The sequence below is a fragment of the Triturus cristatus genome, chromosome 5_2 (assembly GCF_964204655.1).
Source record: "Triturus cristatus chromosome 5_2, aTriCri1.1, whole genome shotgun sequence".
NCBI lineage: Eukaryota > Metazoa > Chordata > Amphibia > Caudata > Salamandridae > Triturus > Triturus cristatus.
Window position 1 is genome coordinate 888,109,524 of NC_140588.1, and position 26,812 is coordinate 888,136,335.

The following is a 26,812-nucleotide window of genomic DNA, read 5'->3' on the forward strand; positions in this document are numbered from 1 at the left end:
CGTCTGGCTAAGGTTGATGATGATTTTAAAACCTGTTTTCCTGACGGAATGACTCTGCAGCACCTCATTAAAAGCGTGCATCTAACATTTGCCTGGAGGCTCTTCTATGGGGGTAACTCTTGCGTTGGTGTATATATATATATATACACATATACACATTTTTATAGTTTTAAGGTTACTTTGACCATTGTGTTTTTTTCAGTGAATGTTTAAGGTTTTCTTTTTTATTACATTTCCCTATAATATTACATTACATTAACCTTTGCTTTTTTCAGTAAATTTCCAAGGTTTTTTAATGTAAAGTGATATTTTGTTACCATACGTGAGCCAACTCCACTGCTGCGCAGCCAGGACCTGTGTCCAATTCTCCAGAGACAGTCACCTGCAAGCACCCAAACCCACCTTGAATCATACGTGGGGTAGCCGCAGGGCCTGTCTTGCAGCTAGGCTCTGTTTCCAACTCCCTGCAGGCACCCAACCCGACACTGCACAAAGCCTTTGGCCATGCACAGCGAGGTGTTGGCCACATGGCTTGGGCTGCTGCAAGCCCCTATAGCCAAACCTGCAGCAGTCTGCTAATCACACACAGCCTTTGGTGTACACAGTATAGGGTTGGCCTTCTAACCCCAGGGACCTAATCCCCTGGGGCAAAACATATATATTAAGGGGAGTGGGGTGTGCAGCGCCCTCCCTGACCCTTAATAGGCCTCACGGATCACATCCTTGGGGCCAGTTCCAAAAAAATGGGTAGCGGGACACCTGGCCTCGCTCCTCAAGCACTAATAGCCCTGGGGAAGCCATCTCCTGGAGCCAGATACAATTAAAAAAAGGAGGAGGGAGCCATATGGCCCCCTCCCTGGGATTTCCCAGGCTCCAGGGACCCCCATCCACCAGGGCTCTCTGTTTCCTAAACGGGGGGAGAAGCCGCATGCCACAAGCCTTATTAGGGTCCAGGAACATCTTCGCCTGCAGCCAAGTAATTAATAAAGGGAGTGGTTCTCAGGGACACAATCCCTAAAGGCTTAACATTTTATAAAAGGGGAGGGGGTCATATGGCCCCCATTCCCTAGCCTTATTAGGTACTGGGGACCCCATCCCCCAGGGCCGATTTTATTTTAAAGGGAAGGTGGGCCCCATGGCCCCACTCCCGATCCTCATAGGCCCTGAGGACCCCATCTCCCCAGAACGGTTTTATTTTGAAGGGGAATGGGGCTGCACGGTCACCCTCCCTGAGCCTATATCCCTCAGGGATGACATCCCTCGGGGCCCCCGCCGCAAGTCTGCTCCCAACTTGCGTTTGCTCCCGTTTGGGTGGAGTTTTAAAAATGCCCCCAGTGGATGAGCGCAAACACAAGTTCCCAGCCCTTGCCGATGTTTGGCAGGGAAATTTCTGCGGGCCGCAGGAGGAACATAGCAAATGAGCCCGCCCCGGGGTATGTGGTCCCCGGGGCGATTAAAGGCTCAGGGAGGGGCGCTGCGTGGCCCCTTTCCAATAATAAACAAATTAGGCCCCAGGGCCAAATATAGCTCCCTTCCAATGTACTAACTAGATTGGGCCCTGGGACTGAAATGATTGAAATAGGGTGGATGCGCGCCCCTACCCTTAATTAAACAATGCAGCCACGGGATCCCCACCACATGGGGCATAAGGGAATAGGGTATCCCTACCCTGCTCCCTTATATCTTTTTTTCTTAAACTTCAGGACAGGGGACTAAGTCCCGGAGTCCTTTAATAGCTGCCAGCAACATTTCTCTCATTTTCTCCCGTTCCCGCCACTCCGTCCCCCGTGGCCCCACCCCCCGCGCACCCATTCATCCCGCTCCCGCCTCCCAGCTGCTCCTCCCTCCCACCTTCCCTTATGGCGGCCGCTGGCACGCCTAAGAAAAGCCCGTCTGCGCCTGGACCATGCCCATCACCAGACCCCTTGGCCGTCGCAAACACGACACCCGACGCCCCTACAACGTCAGCCCCCTCCATGCACTGAACACCAGCCGATCACACACCTGCTTCTGATCCACCCTGACGCGCATCTATGGACCCTTCTCCTGCCAGAACTGCAGCTACACCAGCCTCCAAACCACCACCACATCCACCGGTGTAGGACGCAACAGCCTCCGATGCATTCTACTCAACACCCGCTCCGCCCGCAAGCACGCCATCGAACTCTGGGACCTACTCGACTCCTCCTCCTCAGACGTCGCCTTCCTGACGGAGACCTGGATAAACCCCTCCTCGGCACCCGGCATCGCCATAGCCATCCCTGACGGATACAAGATCACCCGCAGGGACCACACCAACGGAACAGGAGGAGGAATCACCATCGTCCACAGAAACACTCTCAGAATCTCTACCAGCTCCGACGACGCGCTTATCGCTGCCGAACATCTGCACTTCCAGATCCACACCGACCCCAACACCACCCTCAGAGGAACCCTCATCTACAGACCACCCAGCCCCCGACCGCAGTTCAGCGACTCCATCGCCGACTTAGTCAGCATGCACACCCTTGCATCTACGGACTACATCCTCCTCGGAGACCTGAACTTCCACCTCGAGAACATCAACGACAGCAACTCCACCACCCTGCTCGACAACCTCGCCAACCTCGGACTCAAACAGCTTGTCACGACTCCCACCCATTCTGCCAGACACACGCTCGACCCCATCTTCTCCGCCAGCAACCATGTCACCTTCAGCCACACCACCGAACTCCACTGGACCGACCACCGCTGCGTCCACTTTACCTTCGAGAAGCCTACCACGCACCACCGCACACAACGGGGCCCTCACCGCAGCTGGAGCAAAGTCACCGAAGACCAGCTAGCCACCACCCTCACCCGAAACCCACCAACGGACACTACCGACACCGACTCTGCTGCCCTCAAACTCAGGCAATGGATCGACGACTGCACCAACACTGTCGCCCCGATCAAGAATCCCTCAAACAGACGCACCGACAGAAAAGCCATCTGGTTCACCGATGACCACCAGGCATCCAAGCAGGCCTGCCGTAGGCTTGAGAAGAAGTGGCACCACGAACAGACACCAGACATAAACACAGCCTACAAGAGCGCCATCCGCAGACACCACCAACTCATCCGAACCGCCAAATGGACCTCCTTCAAAGAGCGCATTGACAACAACACTCACAACAGCAAAGAGCTCTTCAACATCGTGAAGGAACTCTCCAACCCCAGCTTCAACTCCAACGACATCCAGCCATCACAAGACCTCTGCGACTCCCTAGCCACCTTCTTCCACCGCAAGATCGCAGACATCCACGACAGCTTCAGCAACCAGGCCCACCCGACAGACACAGACACCTCAGACTCACTGCCCCCCAGCCACACCGACCCCCTGCTCTTCTGGACCCACATCAACGACGAAGACACCGTCAAAATCATGAACACCATCCACTCCGGCTCACCATCTGACCCCTGCCTGCACCACATCTTCAACAAAGCAAGCTCCACCATCGCACCCCATCTCCGCAACATCAACAGCTCATTCGAGACCGCCACCTTCCCTGAGAGCTGGAAGCACACCGAGATCAACGCCCTACTCAAGTAACCCAAGGCAGACCCCAAGGACCGCAAGAACTTCCGGCCCATCTCCCTCCTCCCGTTCCCGGAGTTTCTTGGCCTCCGCTAGACAGATTACCCCGAAACTTTCCAAAAGTAGTACCTTTTTGGAAAGTTTTTAGGAGATTCGTCAAACGGGGCTGAAGTTATTAGCAAAACAGAAATTGCATTTTCTATGAAAATGCTGGCCTAACTAGAACTACCCAGAGGCGACCCGCACTGGGTAACTGTGTGGTTGGAGTTCCTAATTTGAGACTGCATCTAAATCCTCCAACCCCACACTCCCTTTTCACTCATTAGCTTCCTGGCCTATTGGGCAGAAAACCCAAAGATACAGTGTTTACAGTATGCATATTTGTTTAATTGTGCTTTTTATGGAAAGCCTGGTTATGTTGTGTAGCCTTTACTTTTCACTTTACTACTACTTGTGCTGTCCAATACCTTTAAATCTAGAATATATTTCTGACAAAAGCACTGCATGACTTTGCCTTCCATTCCCCCATGCACCACCCACGATACAGCTCTGTATATTCCCATCATTTTTATGGGTAACAGGATCAGAAGCAAATACAGATTAAAGGCTCAGGGTGTAGCATTCACTGTTTTTGCAGTGACTATTTTGCGACCTTAATATTTTTGTGCTGAAAAAGCCATATAAATCCAACCCAATGGTTGCAAATACATGGATGGAGGGGGACACCTGGCCTCCCTCCTTAAGCACTTATAGCCCTGGGGAAGCCATCCCCTGGAGCCAGATACAATAAAAAAAAGGGGGAGGGTGCCATATGGCCCCCTCCCCGGGCTTTTCCAGGCTCCAGGGACCCCATCCACTAGGGCTCTCCGTTTCTTAAACGGGGGGAGGAGCCGCATGCCACAAGCTTATTAGGGCCCAGGTGTCCCATCGCCTGCAGCCAAGTAATTAATAAAGGGAGTGGGTCTCAGGGACACACTCCCTCAAGGTTTAAAACTTTATGGGAGGGGGTCATATGGCCCCCATTCCGAGCCTTATTAGGTACTGGGGACCCCATCCCCCAGGGCCGAATTTATTTTAAAGGGAAGGTAGGCCCAGTGGCCCCACTCCCCAACCCTCATAGGCCCTTGAGAACCCCATCTCCCAGGGACGTTTTTATTTTAAAGGGGAGTGGGGCCGCACAGCCACCCTCCCTGAGCCTATATCCCCCAGGGATGACATCCCTTGGGGCCCCCGCCGCATGGCACAGCAGCTTGCATTGCTTCCACCCAGAAGGAGCAGCTATTTATGTTATGCATCAGTGCAGGCAAGGAAACGGAATACAAGTCTGCTACCAACTTGTGTTTGCTCCCGTTTGGGTGGAATTTCAAAAATGCCCCCAACGGATGAGCGCAAACACGAGTTTCCCTGCCCTTGCCGATGTTTGGCAGGGAAATTTCTGCGGGCCCCAGGAGGGATACAGCAAGTGAGCCCGCCACCGGGGTATGTTGTCCCCAGGGCGATTAAAGGCTCAGGGAGGGGAGCTGTGTGGCCCCTTTCCAATAATAAACAAATTGGGCCCAAGGGCCAAATATAGCTCCCTTCCAACATACTAACTAGATTGGGCCCAGGGAGATGGGGTCCCCGGGGCTAAAATCATTGAAATAGGGTGGATGCGCACCCCTACCATTAATTAAACAATGCAGCCACGGGATCCCCACCCCATGGGGCATAAGAGGATAGGGTATCCTTACCCTGCCCCCTTATATCTTTTTTTCTTAAACTTCAGGAAAGGGGACTATGTCCCGGAGTCCTTTAATAGCTGCCAGCAACATTTCTCTCATGTTGCTGGCAGCCAAACTGTGCACTCACTCGTGGGTCTCTGACTCCGCAAGAGGGAATTGGCCCAAGGGAGAGCCCCTCGAACCCAACCGTCCAGATATATAAATATTTTTAAACCTTATTATCTCAAAAACTACTGAACGGATATACACCAAATCACAAGACGCACAATCTCCATACCAAGATCAAGCATCCTGCCAAATTTGGTGCAATTCCATTAAGCAGTGTTTGCGGTAGTGCTTCTTTTTTCGATAATCAATTTTATTGATTTTATGAAGGCCACAAAAGGAAAAACAATATTAGCTCTTAGCACTTTTGCCAGTGCGAACCGAAAATAGGAGGTTAATATACCAGCATACAAAGACTGACATACAAGATAAAAGTAACAGCGCCATCGCCCAAGTCCGATAATGACCCTCCGAGATGGTCAGTCCTCTACCACCCCGACCCATTTGCCCCACATTCTATGAAACTTCTTCGGGCAGCCTCTGGCTGCATGCATGTGCCGTGCCTGCGTAGCGCACCAATCCACCCCCTGCGCCAGCGCGCCAAAGTGGGTGAAGTTGTATTCAGCCAGTTGGCCGCAATGTCTCTCTTGGCCACCATCAGAGCCATATTTAAAAAGGAGTTTCTCAGCCCTAGAACCATCTAGGCCCTCGGTAATGCCCAGAAGCACGTCCATTGGGTTAATGGGAACCTCCCAGGACCTCAGTGAGCTCCCATGTTATCGATTCCCAGAATGGTGTGATTGTAGGACAAAGCCATACCATGTGATAAAAGTCGGCCTGGGGATATCTGCAGCGGGAACAGGATGCATCAGGTCGGAGCAGAGCGCGGTGAAAACGCAGCGGTGTGAGGTAGGCAGCGTGCAAATAGTATACTTGAACTAAGCGGAGCCATACTGAGGCTGTGATTGTCTTAGGAGCTATAAATGCATCTCTCCAATCTGCATCATCCAGGGATCCAAGCCAACCCTCCCATTTGCCCTTAAAACGGGATAGGGAGCTTGGGGTGTTGTGTGAGGGGAGCGGTAAATGCGGGAGATTCAACCTTTCCCCAGGTTGCCAATCATGACCTGGGCTTCGGGTGGACTATACTCGGGCAGGGAGGTATTTTCCGAGATGTGAGAGTGTAGGGCGTGGCGCAGCTGCAGGTAGCGGTAGAACTGGGAGGCATCCCCTGAATGTGGGTGAAACCTAAATTGTGTAATTCCAGGCGGTATGCCGGGTCGGTCCAGCCACCATTAAACCAGTCATGCACGGTAAGGAGCCGAGTTGCTAAATAATAAAGATAGAGGTTTGTCATTCCCAGGCTGTCGTCAAAGGGTGGGATCCGGCACTGGGCGAGGGCCAGCCTCGACCCCCCCCCCCCCCCCTTTAGAATTTGGCGGCTAAGCCATCCATCTCCCGGAACGATGACCGTGGGAAGGAGAGGGGCGTGTTCTGGAGCATATAGAGGAATCTTGGGAGGACCATCATTTTAAGAAGGGCTATTCTGCCCATAGGGTTCAGTGGTAACTTTTGCCATTTAAGGAGGTCCGTGCGAACCCGTTTCACTAGTGGGGTTACATTGAGGGACCAGGCGAGATCAGGAAGGAGGGCCACCCAGATCCCCAGGTATTTGAATGACTGCTGCCAGAGGGGTATCAACGACTGCCAATCAAAGCACTCTCTAGACAGATGGAGAGGGACCAGGGTAGATTTAGTTGAGTTCAATCGGAGGCCAGAGAGATGTAGGGCCCAGAGACACCGAGGTCGCAATCGGGCTGGATCAGACAAGAATACGAGCAGGTCGTCAGCGTAAAGGGCAGTCTTGTCCTCTTCCAAGCCGGGCCATCTCCATCCTGTGAGTAGCGGGTCAGTACGAACGAAAGAAGCAAAAGGCTCCATTGCTAGCGTGAAGAGGAGGGGCGAAAGGTGGCACCCCTGCCTCCTGCCCCTCCGGATTGGGAAGGGGTGAGAAAGGGCGCCATTGACCATTACCTGGGCCCGCGATTCACAATATAGTGTCCTGACTAGGTTGTGGAAGAGGGTCCCGAAACCCATCTCCGTCAGCACTGCCTCTAGGTATCACCAGTCCACCGAGCCAAATGCTTTCGCAAAGTCCACATGAAGCAGAGACCGATAGGGGGTCAATTGCTGCCGATTCGCGAGAGCAAGGTGGAGATGTCAAAGGCAGTGCCTGGTGCCCCGGGAAGGTATGAATCCACATTGGTCTGGATGGACCAGCTTATCCAGATATGGACGCATGCGGTTAGCTAGGACCGAGGCGAACATTTTGATCTCTGAATTAATGAGGGAGATTGGGCGGTAATCGGAGCAGTGGGTCGAAGGAGGCTGAGACTTAGAAATCACTAAAATGGTGGCCAGGTCCATCTCCAGACGGGAAGAGCCACGTTCGGCTGCTTCATGATACTCCTCTAAGAGGTGGGGAACCAGTATGTCTCGATAAGACGCATAGAACTCCTGTGGGAGTCCATCCGGCACCGGCGCCTTACCCGCGGCCATACGTGAAATGGCATCGTTGATTTCGTCCGGGGTAATCGGAAGATCTAGTTCCTCTGCCTCGGATTCACTGGAAGGGGGAGTCGTTCACTCTGGAGGAGTTCTGAGAGTGAGAGATCGGGGGCCTGCGCGGAGTAGAGAGTAGTGTAATATGTGGCGAAGCACTGGGCCACTGCCTCGGGGGTTCGTTGGGTCTCCCCGTGTGAGTCAGTTATCTCAGGAATGATTCGATTGGCCATAGAGTAGGTGGCCAAACGATGAAAGAGTGTTCCATTTTTATCTCCCCATCCATATACTTGAGCCACGGAGGACCTCCATAGCAGTTTAGCGGCCTACAGGGACATCTGCCTGATCTCGTCCCTCAGAAATGCCAACTTTCGGTCCTGGGCCTCAGTTCTGTCCTCCGGGGGTTGGGCTTCAAGCAGGACAGCCTGGGCCTCTAGAAGTGTGAGCAGGGAGTCTTGTTTCGTGCGCTGGAGTTGAAGTTGGCCTTTGGCGAAGACGCGGATGGCGGCTTTACTGGCCTCCCATAGGGTGCCAGGAGAGGAAACCGAGCCCTGATTAGTGGAGAAATAATGACGAAGTTCTTCCGCTATCTGTCTACGGAAGTCCTTGTCCTGGAGAAACCAGGCGTTTAGCCGCCAGATCGGACGTGAAGATGCTGGGAGGGTGCCCATCTGCATAGTCACTGGGGAGTGGTCTGATAAGCCCCTGGGGAGGATGGAGATGGCCTGAATTGTTCGACAATCCAAGGCCGGTGGGAAAAAAATAGTCCAGCCTGGCATGTGTGTGGTGGGAGGCCGATGTATGAGTGTACAGTCAAGTGGTTGGGTGCCAGAGCCTCCAGGCATCACCGAGGGCCTAGTTCAAGAGAAGAGTAGACTGTGTAACTCCAGAGACGGAAGGAGGCGCCGCTGTGTCAAGGTCAGGGTCCATAACCGCACCGAAGTCTCCCCCAATGATGGTCATTCCCAGGGACAGGGCAGCTACTAGAGTGGCAAGACGTTGGAGTGTGGGAGACACCAGAGTGGGGGTGGGTGGGGGGGGGGGGAGGGGGAGTATACAGTGATTAGGTTCAGGGACCAGTCCCCAATATTGCCCTCCAAGATATCAGGATCATGTGTTACTTTATGCGCTAAATAGGGAAGAGCACGGCGTATCAAGACAGCCACCCCTCGTAAACCTCGGGTAAAGCCAGAGTGCCAGATTTCACCATAACCATAGCGTGCCAGAAAGGGGCAGTGATTGCCTGCTAGATGTGTCTCCTGGAGCATCAATATGTCCACAGTATGCTGCTGGGCGTATCGCAAGAACGCAGTGCGCTTGATCTTATCTAAGAGGCCATTGACATTCCAGGACATGATGTGGAGCGGAGTCAACCCGGTATGACTGTCAGACATGAGGAGACTGGGAGGAGGGTCAGGCATCCGGCCTGGGCAATGGGCACAAGCAAGGTAATGTGCTCGTGTGGGGTAGCGGGCGCAAATCTATAGCGTTGTGCTCTGCGTGTTCGCGTCGGAGCTGAAAAAAAAGTGCTGGTATCGTGAACGAAGGAAACAAGCAATACAACTTGGAACAAAAGTCCCCCCTTAACCCAACCACAACCCCCCACCCTATACTTCAGGAATGGAAGCATCGGTCGCCCTAACAGTGAAAACTAGGGAGAACCAAACTAGAACGCTTGGGAATGGGGAACCGTGGAGGACCCCTCCTAATATTAGGATGTGCATAGTTGTGTCCATCAGGAATTAAAGTGGTGATGAGCTGATGCGTAGTCCCCGGTCGCGGAGCCAGATGCAGCCAGAAGGGAGAGGCGGGCTCACATGGGGCCCGTGAGAAGCGTGGGGCTAAGGGAGAGATCCGTGTCAGGCAAGTCCAGCAGTGATGGTCGAGGTGAAGCACCCACAGGGTCTCAGCGGCCGTAGGATCGAGATCGCAGCACGTCTAGGGGACCCCCAGGGAGCGTCCCAGGTGTCGGCAGGCGAGAGGGGCCTAATGGGGAGTCTGAGCGGGCTCACCTCTGACCCCGCCGCCTGCGCGAGCGGTTGCATTGCAGCTGGGGGCCGGGAACTCTCAGCGTAAACCTGCAGCGGTGTTCGCGGATGGCGGGTTCCAGTTGCCAGTCTGTAGGGGGCGGTCCGCAGTTGCACACGTCCATGCTTCCTCCGGGGTACCAAAGAAGAGGGTTCTATAGGAAAACACCACTCGCAGGCGAGCTGGGAAGAGGAGCCTGTATTGTATATTGAGAGCACGCAGCTTCTGCTTGACCTCCGAGCGGTGCTGGCCCTGAATCTCACGGGTGTAGTCGGTGAAAATCATTATCGCCTAGTTCTCATATTTGAGGTGCTGCTGCTTCCGGGCTTCGGCCAGGACAGATTCGCGATCTATAAAATTAAGGATCCTTATTATGATCGGCTTGGAGGGTGCCCCCGGAGGAGGCTTAGGCGCAAGTGAGCGGTGCGCCCGTTCGATCGTGAACCATGGGGAGAGGGAGCTCTCGGGGATCCATGAGCGCAACCACCATTCCACAAAGTCTGCCGTCCAGCCCTGCTCTGCACCCTCCGGAAATCCCACCAAGCGAAGATTGTTGTGACGGGACCTATTTTCAGCATCCTCTGCCCGCCGATGAAGCTCCTGGGTGTCAGACTGGAGACGAGCGACTTGGCCTTTATGCTGCTGGACCTCATCCTCCACGGTGGAAATGTGGGATTCAGCTTCTTTAATCCGGGCCGTGGCGTTTCGAAGATCCTGCAGGATGAGGGTCACATCGACCAGGACTTCGGCAATCTTGCCCTCCACCGAAGATTGTGAAGCGTGGATCGCCTTAAGGATTGTGGACTGGTCCGCCGCAGGTGGAACATCTTTATCCGTGGTTCCTCCAGTCTTCCCAGAGTCTGTGGTGGTGAAGCGATCTATTTTAGTCTGGGTGACAGGAGTTTTTGTTGGCCTGTCTCAGTCCATGGCTGTCGTCCAGCAAGGTAGGGGGTCCCTTGCGTGTCCCCGTCTGCCAATGGGGAGGAAGGAAAAGCCCCTGAGGACGAGGAGGAAGGAGGAGTGAAAACAGCCGGATCAATCCCGGCACTCCACCGGTCAGTCAACGGGCAGTATTCTCCTTCGACAGGGCCGTCTGCACCCCCTCTCAAAATTGAACGTGCAGAGAGCCACAGGTAGTATGGGATTGTCATCAGGACCAAGTCTCTAGGGATGGCTTAGGTGAGAGAACAGGACACAGCCCCTGGGCGCGTGTGGAAGGGCCAACCAAAGGGCGGGGGGGAAGAAGAAACAACAGGACTGTTCACCGGCGCCGCCCGATGCGATGGCTGCATCCGGCCGGTGGGCACGAGGACTCCGGGACTGCCAGAGTCAGGGTGAAGGTGGAAGGGGCCTCTGCCTGAAAGGAGGCAGACCCCACCCCCGCCACCCGAAATGACGGCCGAGCCTCGACCACCCAGGCCGGTCAATCACGGCAGTAGGGGAGAACTAGTGGTCAACCCAGCTTCTCACCTCCATAGTCCACTGTGTGATGCAGTACAGACACCCTCCAGCGGGTCGCGTTGCCGGGATAGGGGCCCACGTCTAGTCCGGGGCTCAGAGGACGCCGTCGGGGAAGAAGGGCCTCACAACCCCGGTGCCGCTGTCCGATCGACAGCCGGGGGCAGCGGGGGATTCATGGGGGACCCAGCTAGTAATCCACCCAGCCTCTGGATCGGAGGTCTCGTCTCAGGGCCCGGAATCAACCGCCAACCGGGGGCAAGGTGAGGTCTGCAAGACCAGGGCATCCAATGGCGCCAGAGGAGAACCGCCTCTCCACACCGCCGCCCGATCGACGGCCGATCACTTGCTTGATGGAACAGCGCCACAGAGACCCCCTCCACCGTGCAGGAGGATGTCCTGAGGGGAGAAGGCTTAACCTCCCTCCGGGGACCCCGCAGGCGGAACCGCGTCCAGTCAGTGCAGGACCAACTCCCAGAGCAGCCCCTGTCAGCTCCAGGGCTGAAGACCGCCCCCGCAGGATCAAGGCAGGTACGACTTGGTTGGGCACCAATGGGGGGCCGGGATCGGGGCACCACACTGCGCGACTGCCCGATCGACGGCCGTTCGTGCTGCCCAGATCAACAGCACCTCAGGATCCACCACCGGTGTGCGGCGCACATGGCCACCCCAGGTGACCCAGTTCTGTATCGGCTCGGAGGACGGGGAGGGCGCGGCACCACAGGTCAAGTGTGTATGGCACCCGTAGCCCCTTAGGACCCACCTCTGGCACAGCGCCGCATGCAGGTCCAGAGCTCAGCGTTCAGTCGGGTCAGGAGCTCCGCTCCACAGGGCCGCCTCGAGGCAGGGCTCTTGGAGTAATGACCGTCAGTGGCGTCAAGGTGGCCTCAATACCGCCGAAGGGGGCTCCACTGCTCGGGGGACACCGGCATGCAGAATTTAGGTCCAAGGATTCCCGGATGGTGGCAGATTAGGAGCGGATGACTGAGGGGTCCGGAGCACTCCTAAAGTGCGACTGCCATCTTGACACTCCTGGCCACGCCCCCGGTAGTGCTTTTTAAAGATGTTTATGGACAATGTTTGGGGGCTTCTGCGTTTTGGGACCTGCTTTTTTCTTGGCCTCCGCTAGACAGATTACCCCGAAACTTTCCAGGCATAAACGAGTCCAAAAGTAGTACCTTTTTGGAAAGTTTTTAGGAAATTCGTCAAACGGGGCTGAAGTTATTAGCAAAACAAAAAAATCATTTTCTATGGAAATGCTGACCTAACTAGAACTACCCAGTGGCGACCCGCACTGGGTAACTGTGTGGTTGGAGGTCCTAATTTGAGACTGAATCTAAATCCTCCAACCCCATACTCCCTTTTCACTCATTTGCTTCCTGGCCTATTGGGCAGAAAACCCAAAGATACAGTGTTTACAGTATGCATATTTGTTTATTTGTGCTTTTATTGAAAGCCTGGTTATGTTGTGTAGCCTTTACTTTTCACTTTACTACTTATTGTGCTGCCCAATACCTTTAATTCTAGAATATATTTCGGACAAAAGCACTGCATGACTTTGCCTTCCATTCCCCCATGCACCACCCACGATACAGCTCTGTATATTCTCAACATTTTTATAGGTAACAGGATCAGAGACAAATACATATTAAAGGCTCAGGGTGTAGCATTCATTGTTTTTGCAGTGACTGTATTGTGACCTTACAATTTTTGTGCTGAAACAGCCATATAAATCCAACCCAATGGTTGCAAATACATGGATGGAGGCCCGCAATGAACAGCAGATGACATTCACTCAGACAATGGCATTCTCAAAATGATAAAATTAAATGTGCAGCCCGACCCCTAAAGAACAGGGGTTAAACATTGAAAAAATGGTTTCAGTGGAGAACACATGGAATGTTCCAACTGTGTTCCCCCCAGTTCCCAAAACTCACTTTCAAAGCTTTGACCTCAGACATCTGTTACAAGGTTTGGAGCAGAGGCAGTGTTCCAAAGGCCAAGACTCATATAGAGAGGACAGCTGAGCCAGAGCCTGAAGCCTCAGGAATTGGGGAGGTTCTTCTATGCTGTGTCCACTCAGAGTTGCAGTCCTTTCCCCTCCAAGTTCCAGAGAATAGGGAGGCATGAACGCTTCAGTCTTCAACAGCATCTATCTGACTAGAAGGTGCATGTTTTAGGGCATGAAAGAACATTCAAGGAGAGTCTCTGATAATAGCCTGATAAAAGAGTACATTCTTTAAGTGGAGCCTGTTTGCATTCCTTTAGAGTAGTACATCAGAGTAAGCTCTGATTTGATATCAGTAAGTGGTACAATGAAGCAACTTTCAAGGTAAGATAGAACATGACATAACTAGGACGACAATCTTGTAAAGGGCTTATAGTTAGGGGCTGTGCAAGTGGTTCTGAAGTAAGATCAGTCAATTATTACCTTTGGGAACCAATGGGGATCAGTAAGGAAACCTGTGTATTGCATCTCCTGACAGATGTCTCAGTTCCTGGGAAACGTACCCCCACACCCAGGAGCTTGAGTGAAAAGAGAATACATATACTATTCCATAGCTACTTTGAGAGTGGACAAAACAATTTTTTCTGAGACTGGCTCGGATTGTGAGCATTCCAACATCCTGGCACAATGTAACACTCAATTTAGCCCTGTGGATCCAGTTGAAATCCTATTTACTACAAACACCCACGGAAACATTACAATTGCTGCTCTATTTTTTACTCTAGCCCTGGTTCATACTATTATACTAATCCATACTGGTCCATGTAGTCCTACCCTTCCTGTTAAGATTATGGCCTAAGGGTGGAGCTCTGTGCATTACCCCGTTTCCTCATTCCTACAGTTGCACTGACGGATGCATACTCATTTTCTCTGCTCCGATATACATTAAATTTCTGATTTCCCCTTTACCCTTCATATGCATACTATCTGCTGTAGTCTTTCTAACTCCCAGTCCTTGTGCACCCTTCACTGTCTAGGCAAAGGTGTGATTTCCAGTGAATGTATAGTTTCTCACATTTAGCTTCACGCTTCCACTTGTATTCCTCATTCGAACAGGCAGCTACATAATCCCTGTGAACTCAGAGCTCATTGTTCTTACATCTGCCTTCCTTTTGAGTCTCTTATGGACTTGGTCTCACTTGCTACTCAGCATGAAGACCAACTCCTTGTTCTTGTGTGATTTGCTTACTTCTGGCTCTTCATTCTTGCTAAACTACATATGAGAAATAATACACTTAAATCAGAATTATTTTTGTAGGGTATAAAAAAAAGGCACACATCCTCTATGAATCAGCATAGGCATAGGTGTAGGATTTACCAGTGTTTATATGACTGTATTGCTACATACTCACCACATTTTGCTTTGTTGTGGCTTCCAGAGTTTGTATGACATACAGCCTGTTCCTGCTGCGCATACTTTCCACACACTCACTTCGGACATCCCCATATTTCTAAAATAAAAAGAAGAAAGTGGTAGCGCTTTGGTCAAGGGGTCACCTTTGTATGGTGCTCATATTATAAAGATACTGTTAAAAGCTAAATTTATGTTTTGAAAGGTAATTAGAAAAGAAACGTATTGTGGACTCGGTACATTAATGGGCTATGGCTGGTCTGTATATCTGTAGCTCAGTTCCCTCTTAAGCATGCACATGCTCATATTTTTGACTTTTTCTGGACCCTAATTGTGTCAGTATTAAGACTCTGCCATGTGACACTGCTAATTTGAGCCATAGTTTGTATGCTCTGTCCTTAAAATGGCAGTGGAAAAATTAGTTTCACCTAATAGGTCTATTTAACTTCCTGTAAAGTCCACTGTATATGGTGCTGAAAATGCACCATTACTGATGAGATGAAGTTAAATGTGGGCTACAGTGTGCATTTACACAGCACACGTAGAGGACAAAAATATGTTTGTCAAGAGCCCCATTATTCTGTGGCTTAGATGAAGTTTACATGATGCGCTACAGTGACAGATGGCACAGAAAAGGGCATTGGTCACATATGAAAAGCTATTTTTATATATTCACGAATAACCCATAAAGTGCACTTGTGAGCGCATAAGGAAGCATGCTAACATAAAAATATAGGGCACACTACTTATTGGTATTAATTAGTGTAACCCTAAGAGGTATTTCATGGTGTATGCATTGTTAGATGTTTCACTGAACAGGCCTAGATGGGTTTAAAATCTATATTCTATACCTCAGCTTGAATAAATGCTGAAAAAATTATTCTAAGCTATTCATGCTTGATTTTTTCAAAAACATATTTAATGGTGAAATAAGATTTTTGATAACTTAGAGGAAAAGTAAGTTTATAAAACTGTACTTCGTGTTGACTGAGCCAACACTGACCTAAAAGCAGTTTTGTTGCTCAATCCCTCCAAAGTTGAAATAAATATCTATGGCAGGGACAGTTAATAACTCTGGTTCAGAGGACAATATCTTACTCGGAGCCCTTAAAAAGTAAGTGAGTGTTACCTGCTAACCAGTTAGCATGGAATACTTATCTGTGAGTGTTCATGAACAGTTGGCAGAACAAAGGACATTCATAATACTACCTCTTTTGACTTGGTGATGTCAGGGAGGGCTTAATTTCTAGGACCCTCCTACATATCCAGGCTCCAATCATAGAATGGGAGAGAAACAGTTTGGACTCCATCAGGTGAGCGGAGAGCTCATCTACCTACTAACGCAGCCAAGGTGCTGAACACAGGCTTGCCATGTCACTGAATGGTTCTGCCATATTAAAACAGGGTAATTTTATAGTAAGACAAAGAGGAAGTTTTGCAAAAGGAGGTGAAAGAACTGCAAGCAAATAGTTAGGAGCAGATGGCTAGGGCATGGAATAAATCTGGCATCTCAGTCACCATCTCCTCAGAACATTTCTGGGCTGCAGAAGACTGCACCTGAAGAAGAAGGCCATATTGAAAGAATATTCCTGCTGGAATAAGAGGACTCACTCGAGACCCTGCTGGCAGTCATGGACTGGAACTGGTCTCCAAATGTCAAGTGATTGGCTTCCTGTTTGCCTGCTTCAGAGATTCAAAAAGCAAGGGGATTCCAGACTCCAACAGGGCCCTGCTGACCAGAGTACTGGATCCTGCCGGGGCAATGACCAGATAGTGATCTTGTACCAAGAAGCATGTCCCAAGGAGCTGAGTTGTGCAGGATTGCTCAGTAAGTTCACACCCTAGGTGGGCAATAAAACTAGGTTTGTCTCACAGGGAAGGTATCCAGCCCTATGGAGCTCTGCCACGCTAGATTCCAGCCTTAAGCCCTATAGGATTTTGTCTTCCAAAGAAGTGACATAATACATAAGTAAAATCTTGGACCAGGGAGAGACATCTGATCTATCCAAACTTCAAAGTGACTTCAGCATATATATGAAATAGAGTCGTGGGAGAAAACCAATACCTTCAGCTGGCACTGAAAGGACATAGCTAACTTTGAGGGAACCTCACCAGTCACAGCATTGAACTTTCACCTGCTGGAAGATTTTTACTACCCTTTCAGAGACCGAGTATGAAGGAAACAACTTTGACTGGGGCAACCAACTTGGCATAGCCGACCTCTGCTCCATTGCAGTCAGTTTGAAACCACGTCTAGGTCCCAGTTGACTGCAAACAAAGATTTGATTAGCAATTTACTTTCTCTTATCACTATGACTTTAGAGTTAAAAATATATATTTTTTAGTTTTCCTTAGATGGAAACAATTTATTTGAGGAAGTACCCAGTCTACTAAAATATTCCTAACCACTTTTGCTGCCCTTGTGCCCGGCGCCTGCTTGTCTCCTCTTTATTTTGGATATGAGGTTGCCTTATACATGGTTGCCTGTGGTTGATGAAGTGAAATATTGCTGTGATGTTATGGTGCTGTCTCTAAGGCTCTGCTTGACCTATTCATATATGTGATGTTAGAAAACCTGTAAAACTGTGCCAGTTGTGCAGAGGTCAAAGAATTTGATATGTTTCGAAGTTTCAACCTTATCCAAAGTGATTTGAGTTTTAAGATTCCTGTGCAAGTACAAACGCATGCAAGGCATCTGCAGGTACTCAGACCAGTGAAATATCACAAATGCATCATGGTGTCCGTCATTGTATATTATATTACCTATTGCAACTAATACATCCACCTAGTCCCCAAAGCGTGACATCGTTAACACCTGAGCCACTGCGGCAACAGCCTCATATGCAGACATGCATTGACTAGTAAGTCAATGCAGACACTGGGGCAGCTGGTAAATGGGAATTGTCGCCACAATCCGTAAGAACTTTCTCTGGTGTTAAAGTTGCCACAGCTTTTTAGTGTCTATGTCTGCGCTTGGAAAATGTAGGAATGGAGGAGACTTATGAAGGTTGACTGTTATCCATAGCAATACCTCCCAAGGTGGTGCGCCTGGAATGGCTCAGACCAATAAACCCTACAGGACCGAACAGCCAAAATCCTCTGCCCATCATACTTGATTGTCAAGATAGTAGTGCTTGGTAAACATTTGTACAGATGTCCACGTTGCAGCCTGACAGATATCCAGGACAAGCACACCCCATACCAGCGCTGTGTTAGCAGCCATGGCTTTGGGACAATAGGCCCTCAACCCCTCCTAAGGCTGCTTATTCGCCACAGCATAGCAGATCCTAATGCAGAGGACTATCCATCTGTACAAGGTCTACGTCTGCCTTTCTTTACCCCAGAGAAATGCCCAAAAACTGAACATCCATACTGTGGCCTTTGGTAGGAATGATGTAAAAGTTGAGCGCTCTTTTGGGATCCTCTTCCTCTTTCGTAGGATCAGGAAGGGCAAATAACGTCAGAAGAGTGGTGGACTGGCACATATAAAAAAATGTCACAACCTTCAAGAGAATGGCGTATTTGGTCCTTATCACAAGTTTGTCCAGATGGAAAGTGGTGAAAAGGTGGCTGAATCAACAAAGCATGAAGATAACTCAATTGATGAGCTGATGTGATCGCAATGAAGATAATCATCTTCAGAGTCAACAGATGTAGTGGGGAACTGTGTTGTGGCTCAAGGTCAGTGCGCATTAGGAAACCGAGGACCAAGTTGAGGTCCCACTGCGGCGTCACAAAAGGTTTCAGGACCCAAATGTGAATAGAACTTTTAAGAAAGTGTATCACTACTAGTGATTTGAAAAAAGATGGTTGGTTTGGCAAATGTAAAATGGCTGTAATTGCTGACAAATAACCTTCAACAGTACAACTGCAAGGCCTAGCTGGGCCAAAGACCACACAAATAGTAGCACATCTAATCTATAGGCTTGTAATGGGTTCAGATAAGGATTACAGCACCAAACCACATATGTGTCCCGACGCTGTGTAAATAGATTTCATGAAAGGACATTTGGCAACGAAGATGACATCCACTACGTCAGGAAGGAGATAAAAGATGTTAACTGACAACACTCATTCTCCATGCATGGATTGTTTAGATTGAGCAGGCCTTCGAGGTGCCAGACCCAGACCATCTGCTGCAATAGAAGGTCCTCATTAAGTGGCAACCTGATCGGAGGACGGGTGCTCATTACCTGAAGTGTTGAGTACCCCGCCCTCCTTGCCCAATCCGGAGCCACCAGGATGACTTGGACCGGTTGTTCTTGATCTTCTTCAGAACTCGTGGAAGTAGAGGCAATTATGGAAATTCATACCGAACTTACATGCTTCACTCTAGGTGGAATTTGTTTCTGAGAGAAAGAGGTCTTGGAAACTCCAATAGTCTAAAACAGTCACATTGTGCTTTCTGAGCAGTGACAAAAAGTTAAAGCCAGATCAAGATCAAGCCAGGGTGCTCCCTACCCCTGGATGCAGTTGCTATTTGTCAATCAATAGGCGCCGCCAGCTGAGTCAGTCGACTCTGGTGCTTAAAGATCTCACAAGGTAGTTGTATGATCAGGAAGATGCCCTGAGGATTCAACCGGGTTCAGGATGAGCAGTGACAATTTAAACATAGTCCCGCACCCCATTCCGCACTGCTTGTTGCAAAACCACAAGTAAGTGGCACGGTCAGCGAGAACCTGTACCGGCCTCCCCTTGATGGATGAACGGAAGGCATTCAGCGTCAAGAGTATGTGAGCAAATAGGATGATATGGAAGCAAGCCTCTGCTGAAGATCAGACTAAATGACATTCCCAACCCAGTAATGATATATGTGAACAATGACAGCTCTGGGTGGGGTAGGAAGAGGTGTTTGCTTTGGATCCAATTGAGGTCGAGCAAGAACTACTGCAGATCTTGTGCAGTCTCCTCTGGCACCCAGATGGATTCCAAAAGTTTCCCACAGTGATGAGCCCAGTGAGACTTCGGATCCCACTGCAGAGTCTGTATATGCATCTGGCTTGGTCGGACCTGGAAACTCAGGGTGCATTGGGATCAGTTGAAGAATCTGTATTTCAGTATGGGACTGAGATCCAGGACACAGAGCACCTTGACATCTTTCAACTTTTCCAATGGAGAGCAGTGAGACTGGGACGAGGCCTGCTGGGACTTTTTGTACTACTTTGACTTTCCTGAAGACTTTGAGTACTATGAAAATCAGTCAAGGAACTGGCTCAAAGAACAGAAGTGCGTCCAAGTCCTAGATTACAAGCAGGAGCGGTCCTAATGTGATTTCTGGTTTTGTGCAGTGATGTACAGCTTGGCCTAGCAGTCCTATATTGCCTTTGAATTCATCAGGCCACAAGACTTGGAGTCGTGGTCTGACTCTAGGCACCGGAGACATATTTCGTGGGGCTCTGTTAGACATTTATTTGTGCCAGTCCCTCTACGGCTTAAAGGTAGTGGTCTTAGGTGGTGACATTTACCTTGCACACTGGAAAATTTTAAAAGAAAAAAGCTAATCAATTGACAAGAAAATACTGAGCTAGCTCCGGATCCACGTGTGAAGGCATGGAAAGAAAGGAACTGATGTTAGTGCACATGGGTGGTGCCTATATAAGGATCCAGTTGTTAATTTGGGGTTGGAGCAGAGTCAATGTGAAACCACACACCATCACCTACTAGTTCAGAGGCTGTCTCCTGGAGGATCCCTGTCCTTTTCCTGTGGCTGCAGATCTTCTCCCACCTGGTTGTCTGGAGAAAGTTGTTGACTGTGAAGGTCTATATTGCTGCCGATATCCCTGCAACTGTGGATGATACGGGTGATCTAGATAGGGTTGGTATCTCCCTCTAAATAAATATTGTCCTCTGCCTCTACCTAGAAAGGATTGAATCCTTCTTTGTTGTAATACACCCAAAGACCTTGCAGTCTCCGTGTCGGCCTTGGTTGATTGTAAGGAGTCATCTATGTGCTTTCCGAATAAAGCTTTTCCGTTGTATGGCACGTCTAAGATTTTTGATTGCCCTTCAGGTCTGAATGAAGTTGCCAAAAGTCATTCCTGCCTTCTCAAGTCCGCTGCTCCGGCCACTTGCCTGAAACTGGTGAGAGCTACATCCATTGCTATATCTATTATCTCTGAGGATGTCCTTTCCCCATCTCGGAGTATAGCTATAGATGCTGATCAATTATCCTCTAGCAGAAACTCAAGAACTTGAGCTAGGTCTGACTACATCAAACGGTCATACCTACCCAGTATGGGTAGGGCATTGAAAGCCCTTATGGTGATAGTCGCCATTGCAAAGAAGAACTTCCGTAAGTTGTTCAATCACTTACCCTCCTTATCTGGAGGAGCTGAACTGGGTGTCATCGGGTTCTCTGATGATCTTTGTTCTGCCTGCACAACGACTGAGTCAGGTTTTGGATGATAAAACAAGCAGGCTGGCGAGTTCTCAGGAGCCTTGCATTTTTTTTAACCAAGCCTAGGCATTTTGTTTTAACCAAGCCTAGGCATTACTGCTGCCACTGGAGCAGGGTTCTTTATGACCTTAAGTACCTCACCCCAAAATGTATCCAACATTTAATATGGATCTTACAGATGTTTTATTTGATTCATTAAAATCAAACAAGAAGCATTCTGTTTGCTGGACAGAGACCCGGAGATTGAATCGCTCTGCAGCTCTCTCCAAAAGTGCATGAAATACCCCAATATCATCTGGCGGTGACCTAGCTGCTGGGGGTGTTGGTGGGGCCGATATAGGGATCACACAGTCATCCCATTCACTACCTGTGGTAGTTGTCTGATCTTGTAGTATCTCACCCTCCTCAGGCTCATCATTGTTATCTACCTGATGAACGTAGTCTTCATGAATGGTGACAGTCGTTGGTCCCATCAATGGTACCTTAGTTGAGGATAATTACTTCTGCTTCAACAGTCAACCTCGCTGTCATAGGAACTGGCGCTGACACATCCATCGACAGTGGTGAGGCAGTGTTCTGCGCTGACACGGAGACAGACATTGACAATCTTGCAGTCGACGAGGATGTAGCGGACATGAGTCTTACCATTGACCGTGTCATGGACTCCATAGAACTCAAAGTCGTAGGCGTAGCCATCTTTGCTGTCAACTGTGCCATAGACAGTCTAGTTAATGACTTAGTCAACAACTTGCCTGATTTTTCTGATGTAGGCTTCCTGGTGTCAGCAGAGGCCAATGCTCTTTCAAAGGGTGTTGATGGCTCTGATACTGATGCCTTTTGTTTTGTTGATCCTGGAGGTGCTGGGAAAGTCATCTTCTCCAGTTCTGGCTTCTTGTTTGCCATTTTATGGTTCTTTTTAGGCTGTTCATCTAAATCCTTTACAGGTCTTTCCCTTTTTAATGTCTTCTTCACCTTAGGAAAGGCCCCTTCCTCCCCAGACAATAGAGTTTCAGATGCTTTCCTTTTCTGAAGCCAGAATAACAGTCTTGCTGCCCTGTCTTAACCCCTTCGCTGCCGCGGACATTCCGCTGCAGCGCTGGGGGGGGCAGGGGGGCAGCGCGGTGGGCCTGTGCTCATGACGGAGCCGCTCCGTCATGAGCCACAGTTGAGCTGTGCTCATGACGGAACGGTTCCGTCATGACTCCGCCCATTTGCGTTGTCGCCCCGCACAGGCGGGGAAACAGCGCCGCGCAGGCGGAGCGGCCGCCAACAGGATTGTCATGACGGAACCGTTCCGTCATGAGCACACGGCAACCGTGGCTCATGACGGAACGGTTCCGTCATGAGCGGGGAAGGGGTTAAAGAGTTTTCACTAGAATGTTCTGCAATATTTGCTGTCTTTGGGTTTATGGTGAGAGTGCAGGCAATACAGGCACTCCTTGTGAAGATCTGCAGAGAAGAGGCTCATCTCCCACAAGTCTTACATGGGTGGAACAAACTCTTTCTTGAACCCTCTTGACATGCTGCGAAACCTGTCAGTGTAGCCAGTATACTCCTCAATAAATTAATGTTCACCTGGAGGTCACTGGTGTGACAAAGTCAAGTTCTGAAGAGAAAACTGAGCAGAGCTCAGAAAGACTCCCAACGTGCGGTAAGAAATCTGAGGAATGAAGTCACTGGACAGGAGGAGTGAGGCAGAAGCTTCCTTCTGATTGGTTGAACTTTGGTTGTACTCAAAACGATGTGAATTGCTACATCATCCTATGGGATATGTTCTTACAGCATCACATTTAAATTAGGACATAACCAATTTCTACAACAAGATGGGGCTGCACAAATATGCTCACATAAATTCTATGGTTTTAAAGGGAAATTGGCCTTACTTTACAGTCACTGTGGCCGCGATGTACTTTGGCAAGAGAGCCTCATGGTTTCCCACTTCACAGCTGCTGGAATGCAAAAGTTAGCATTTCACTGCTGGTTCGCACTAGTGCCTTCAATGGGCTGCCTATCATCGGCCTTGGCAAGAATAAAAGGCTGGCCAATATTTCTAGATGCGCAGTGAGAGTCACTCTCTGTAATCAAACAAATGTGAGCAGCAGAGCGCATTAGGAATAGCAAAGGCCTTCGCACCTGAGGCATTGAGGCTGCCAAGTTCATTCATCAAGTGAGTTGCCTAAGCACTTGTAAAGATGAGCATACATAGTGCATATAAGTCTCTCGTACTGGTGTTTAGTTCTTTTGGTAGAAAAAGTATTCCTCATAATATATGAGGCTAAAAATTCCTCATGAACTCATTGCAAAAGCTGCAAGCTTCCCCAAAGCGGATTCTCTGATATCCATGATTATCATTACTCAGGAGCTGCACAAAACATATCCACAACCTTCACAACCAAAATATCCAACATTCATAACTCCATCATGATCTTTTTCCTACCACTCCTTCTTAATTTTATTCACACTGATCACTGCAAAGCAATTACTAAACTTTATATGATAGTACACATTCATTTCTACGGTCAGGGGCTGCTGCAACTACGGTAAAATACGGAACCTGTGATGGGGGTAAATGCAGATGAGCCATGGCTTGTAAGCACTGTAGCATTGTCTAGTTTGTAGATATGGAGTAGTGTATTTATAATAGCCAGCACATAGTCATTGAGATGACATGGTAGTGGTAATCAGAATAACATTATTTGATGAATTCATGGCAGAGGACTCTTTACAATAATTGGGAGGATGATTTTCTAAGACTTTGTAGACAAAGAGAAGGTTATCTCTGGAGAACTCAATAGATGAATATATTACCAGAAAATGCAGAAACAAGGGGAATATAATGCATCCCTACCTACAGTTATTAGATGATGTGTTTCAAACAGCATTTAAGTCTAAAAGGGAGACATTTCTCCCACCTTTCTCTTCTATTCTGCCCTACTTTCGCTCCTTGATTGCATTGTGCCTCATCACCCTCAGCATTTAGTTTGCAGCAACATGTCTAACCTCATCTGTACTCTTGCACAAAACTGAAGGAAGGGACATAGACTAATTTGTCTCTGGCCAAGTCAATTCTGCTGAACAGTTAGCTGAATGTAACTCATTCTCAACTTTAATCTACAGATGATGAGGACATAGCCATCTGAGTTTTGTAAAAAGATGCTCAAACATGAATGATTTGAAGACACAAACTCAAAATGTGCAATTCAATAACATGTACAGCATTCAATGCTTAATGTCAAATAATTTTGTAACAATACATATATAAAATATTCTTACATTGTTCGCTTCTCTGATAAAATCTGTGATATCCACTTTGGTGCCAAAGCCCTTCCCTTCAGTCATGCTTGGGGCTTGCTGTACAGTAGTAGGCAATGGACTGTCCTTGTTAACCACACTGTCAAAAAATCTGGAATAATTCAATTGTTGTATAACTGTTAATAACAGATTCACCAAGAAATTTGCCATCTTCAAATTTAAAATGTAATTTATCACCCCCAATTTATAAAGTCAAACTGAATAATAAACCTACCAAGGATGTAACATGCACAACCAAGTTCACAAGTTTGTTAATGTAGGTCCACTTTTTCTGCAGTTAGTTATATGCAAGTGTGGATTAGGAGAACAGTAGTCGGTGCACTGACAGCTGACCACCAGTAAGGCCACAATTTTAGATATTGCTAATTTATCTCCTCTAAGAAGAAAGAATGATGCAAGGGCTGATCAAGTAATGGCTTCCTGCATGTCTGGGGGTTGATCTGTCATATGACTGGCAGGGCACGTGTGATTGGGAGAGTATGAGCTGAACATTCTGGTGGTTACTAGTGAACTGGGGATGGAAGCTGCTCCCTGGTGTAGGCAAAGCAGCACTTGCGAGTACTATCCAGGAGCTGCACTGTGAACCTCAACCTTGCTAATGGACCGAATATCATCCCTCAAAAAAGGCACCCTGATAGACTAGAGCCACCAGCTTGATAAGGACGAGTGCCAAGATGATCGAATCCAAGGACTAGATTGCCAGCCACTAATTCTTGCTAACACCAGTGAAGACATTCCATAGAGAACTTTTGTCAAAGAGCCCAATCTTAAAGAAGTGCATGAAGGGGCAGAGGGGCAGGAATTGCTAGAACCATACATGCAGTCCCTTAGTGATCATAAAATGGGAGAAGTACTTACCTACCAATATTGCACCACAGTCACTGCCAGATTCCTCACAAATCCAAGCTAGGGACTACAGGAAACCCAACTCTATACACATTGAATCACAATGGGTTAAACTGTGCAGAGAGGCCAGGGAGAGCCTCCATTGGTGGATCAGCTGTGGGGTCTATGACTTTGCGTTTGCTGCGCCACTCTGACAATAAAGCGATCACACACAAGTGAAGTCACAAATTGCTTTTAGTTCAATTGCATTTTTCAAATTTACTATTTTTTTAACACTTGAAAATAATGGTTAGGGCCCTGGTTAGGTCCCTTTTAGTGCAACGGTTTTAAAAATCCAGACCTCAATATAGTTAGGAAACCAGTGTGGTTAGGTTTTTTTTCACCTCTCCAAAACAGTTCCCAACTTAGTAAACAAAATGAGTACTAGGGGAGAGGAGTTGGCCTGATGGCTAGGGCGGTTGACCTTGAATCTGGGGAACTGGGTTTGAGTCTGGGCAATGACGCTGAACATCCTGTGATTCTGGGCAAATCACTTAATCTCCCCGTGCCTAACCAAAATGAATATGTGTCCTCAAGTAACGTAACTGGTGCTATGTAAAGCGCTCTGATACGCGATTCGAATCAAGTTCGCGCAAAAAAACCAAAAAAAGTACTTCAGAAGAGCAGGTAAAGGTGGAGGATCACAATCTCACACCTTACCTGTCTCTGCCAATGAAAAAGCTTAGAGGCTTGTGTAAAACTTATGGCCTCAAAACTGGCTCAAACCCTACCAAATCTCAGCTCCAGGAGCTTTTGGCAGAGTATGACTAAGAGCATTGAGAGGATGGCACTGATCTTGCAGAAGATCGGAATACTAAAAATGGGAGTGATGATTCAACACCCCAGGACAGAGGAGCACTTCTAGTTCAAGAGCTTGCTCTTGAAAGACTAGCCAAGAGGGTAACTAAAGAAGTACAACTCCTAGCTATAGAGAAAGGAGTTGGGTCTAGGATCCATTTCTGGTGGCAGCACAATAATAAATAGGGAGAAAAGTGATTCTTTTGACCCTAAAATCCCCAAAGGCATTGTCCCAAAAATTCTTTGAGGGTGATGATATCACCAAGTGGTTCATTGCTTTTGAGAGGGCATGCCTTAGCAGACAGATCAACAGGAAGCTGTGGAGTGGCATCCTGAGGGAAATATTCTCAGGAAAAGTACAGGAATAGATCCTTGACACTCAATGAGAAAGATGCTGAAACCTATGAATTCATGAAGTGTACCCTGATTGAGGCCTTTGGATTCACCACTGAAGAGCATAGAATCCGGTTCAGGGAGACTAGAAAAACCCAGAGCCAGACCTGGGTAGATGTTTTTTAGACTACTCCAGGAAATCACTAGGGAGTTGGTTAGCTGGTAACAATGTGCTGGGCTATGTAGGGCTTTAGAATTTGAAAAGGAAAGAGCATCTTTTAAGTTATTGTTACCAAGAAAACTTACATCAATTTCTGATAGACCTAGGTCCACTTTCTCCTCAAGAGTTGGGGAAGAA

The 26,812-nt window shown here is 48.7% G+C and overlaps 1 protein-coding gene across 1 annotated transcript in view; it reads right to left on the reverse strand.

The window, feature by feature from the left end:
* The window catches only part of TBC1D8B (TBC1 domain family member 8B), a 765,078-nt gene that overhangs the window by 245,160 nt on the left and 493,106 nt on the right, over positions 1 to 26,812 (reverse strand). Inside the window, exons 13-14 of the mRNA XM_085608029.1 lie at positions 24,400 to 24,529; positions 14,731 to 14,829 (exon numbers count right to left, since the gene is read on the reverse strand). Of these exons, the coding sequence (XP_085464155.1) occupies positions 14,731 to 14,829; positions 24,400 to 24,529 (229 nt within the window). The remainder of the gene's footprint in view (positions 1 to 14,730; positions 14,830 to 24,399; positions 24,530 to 26,812) is intronic.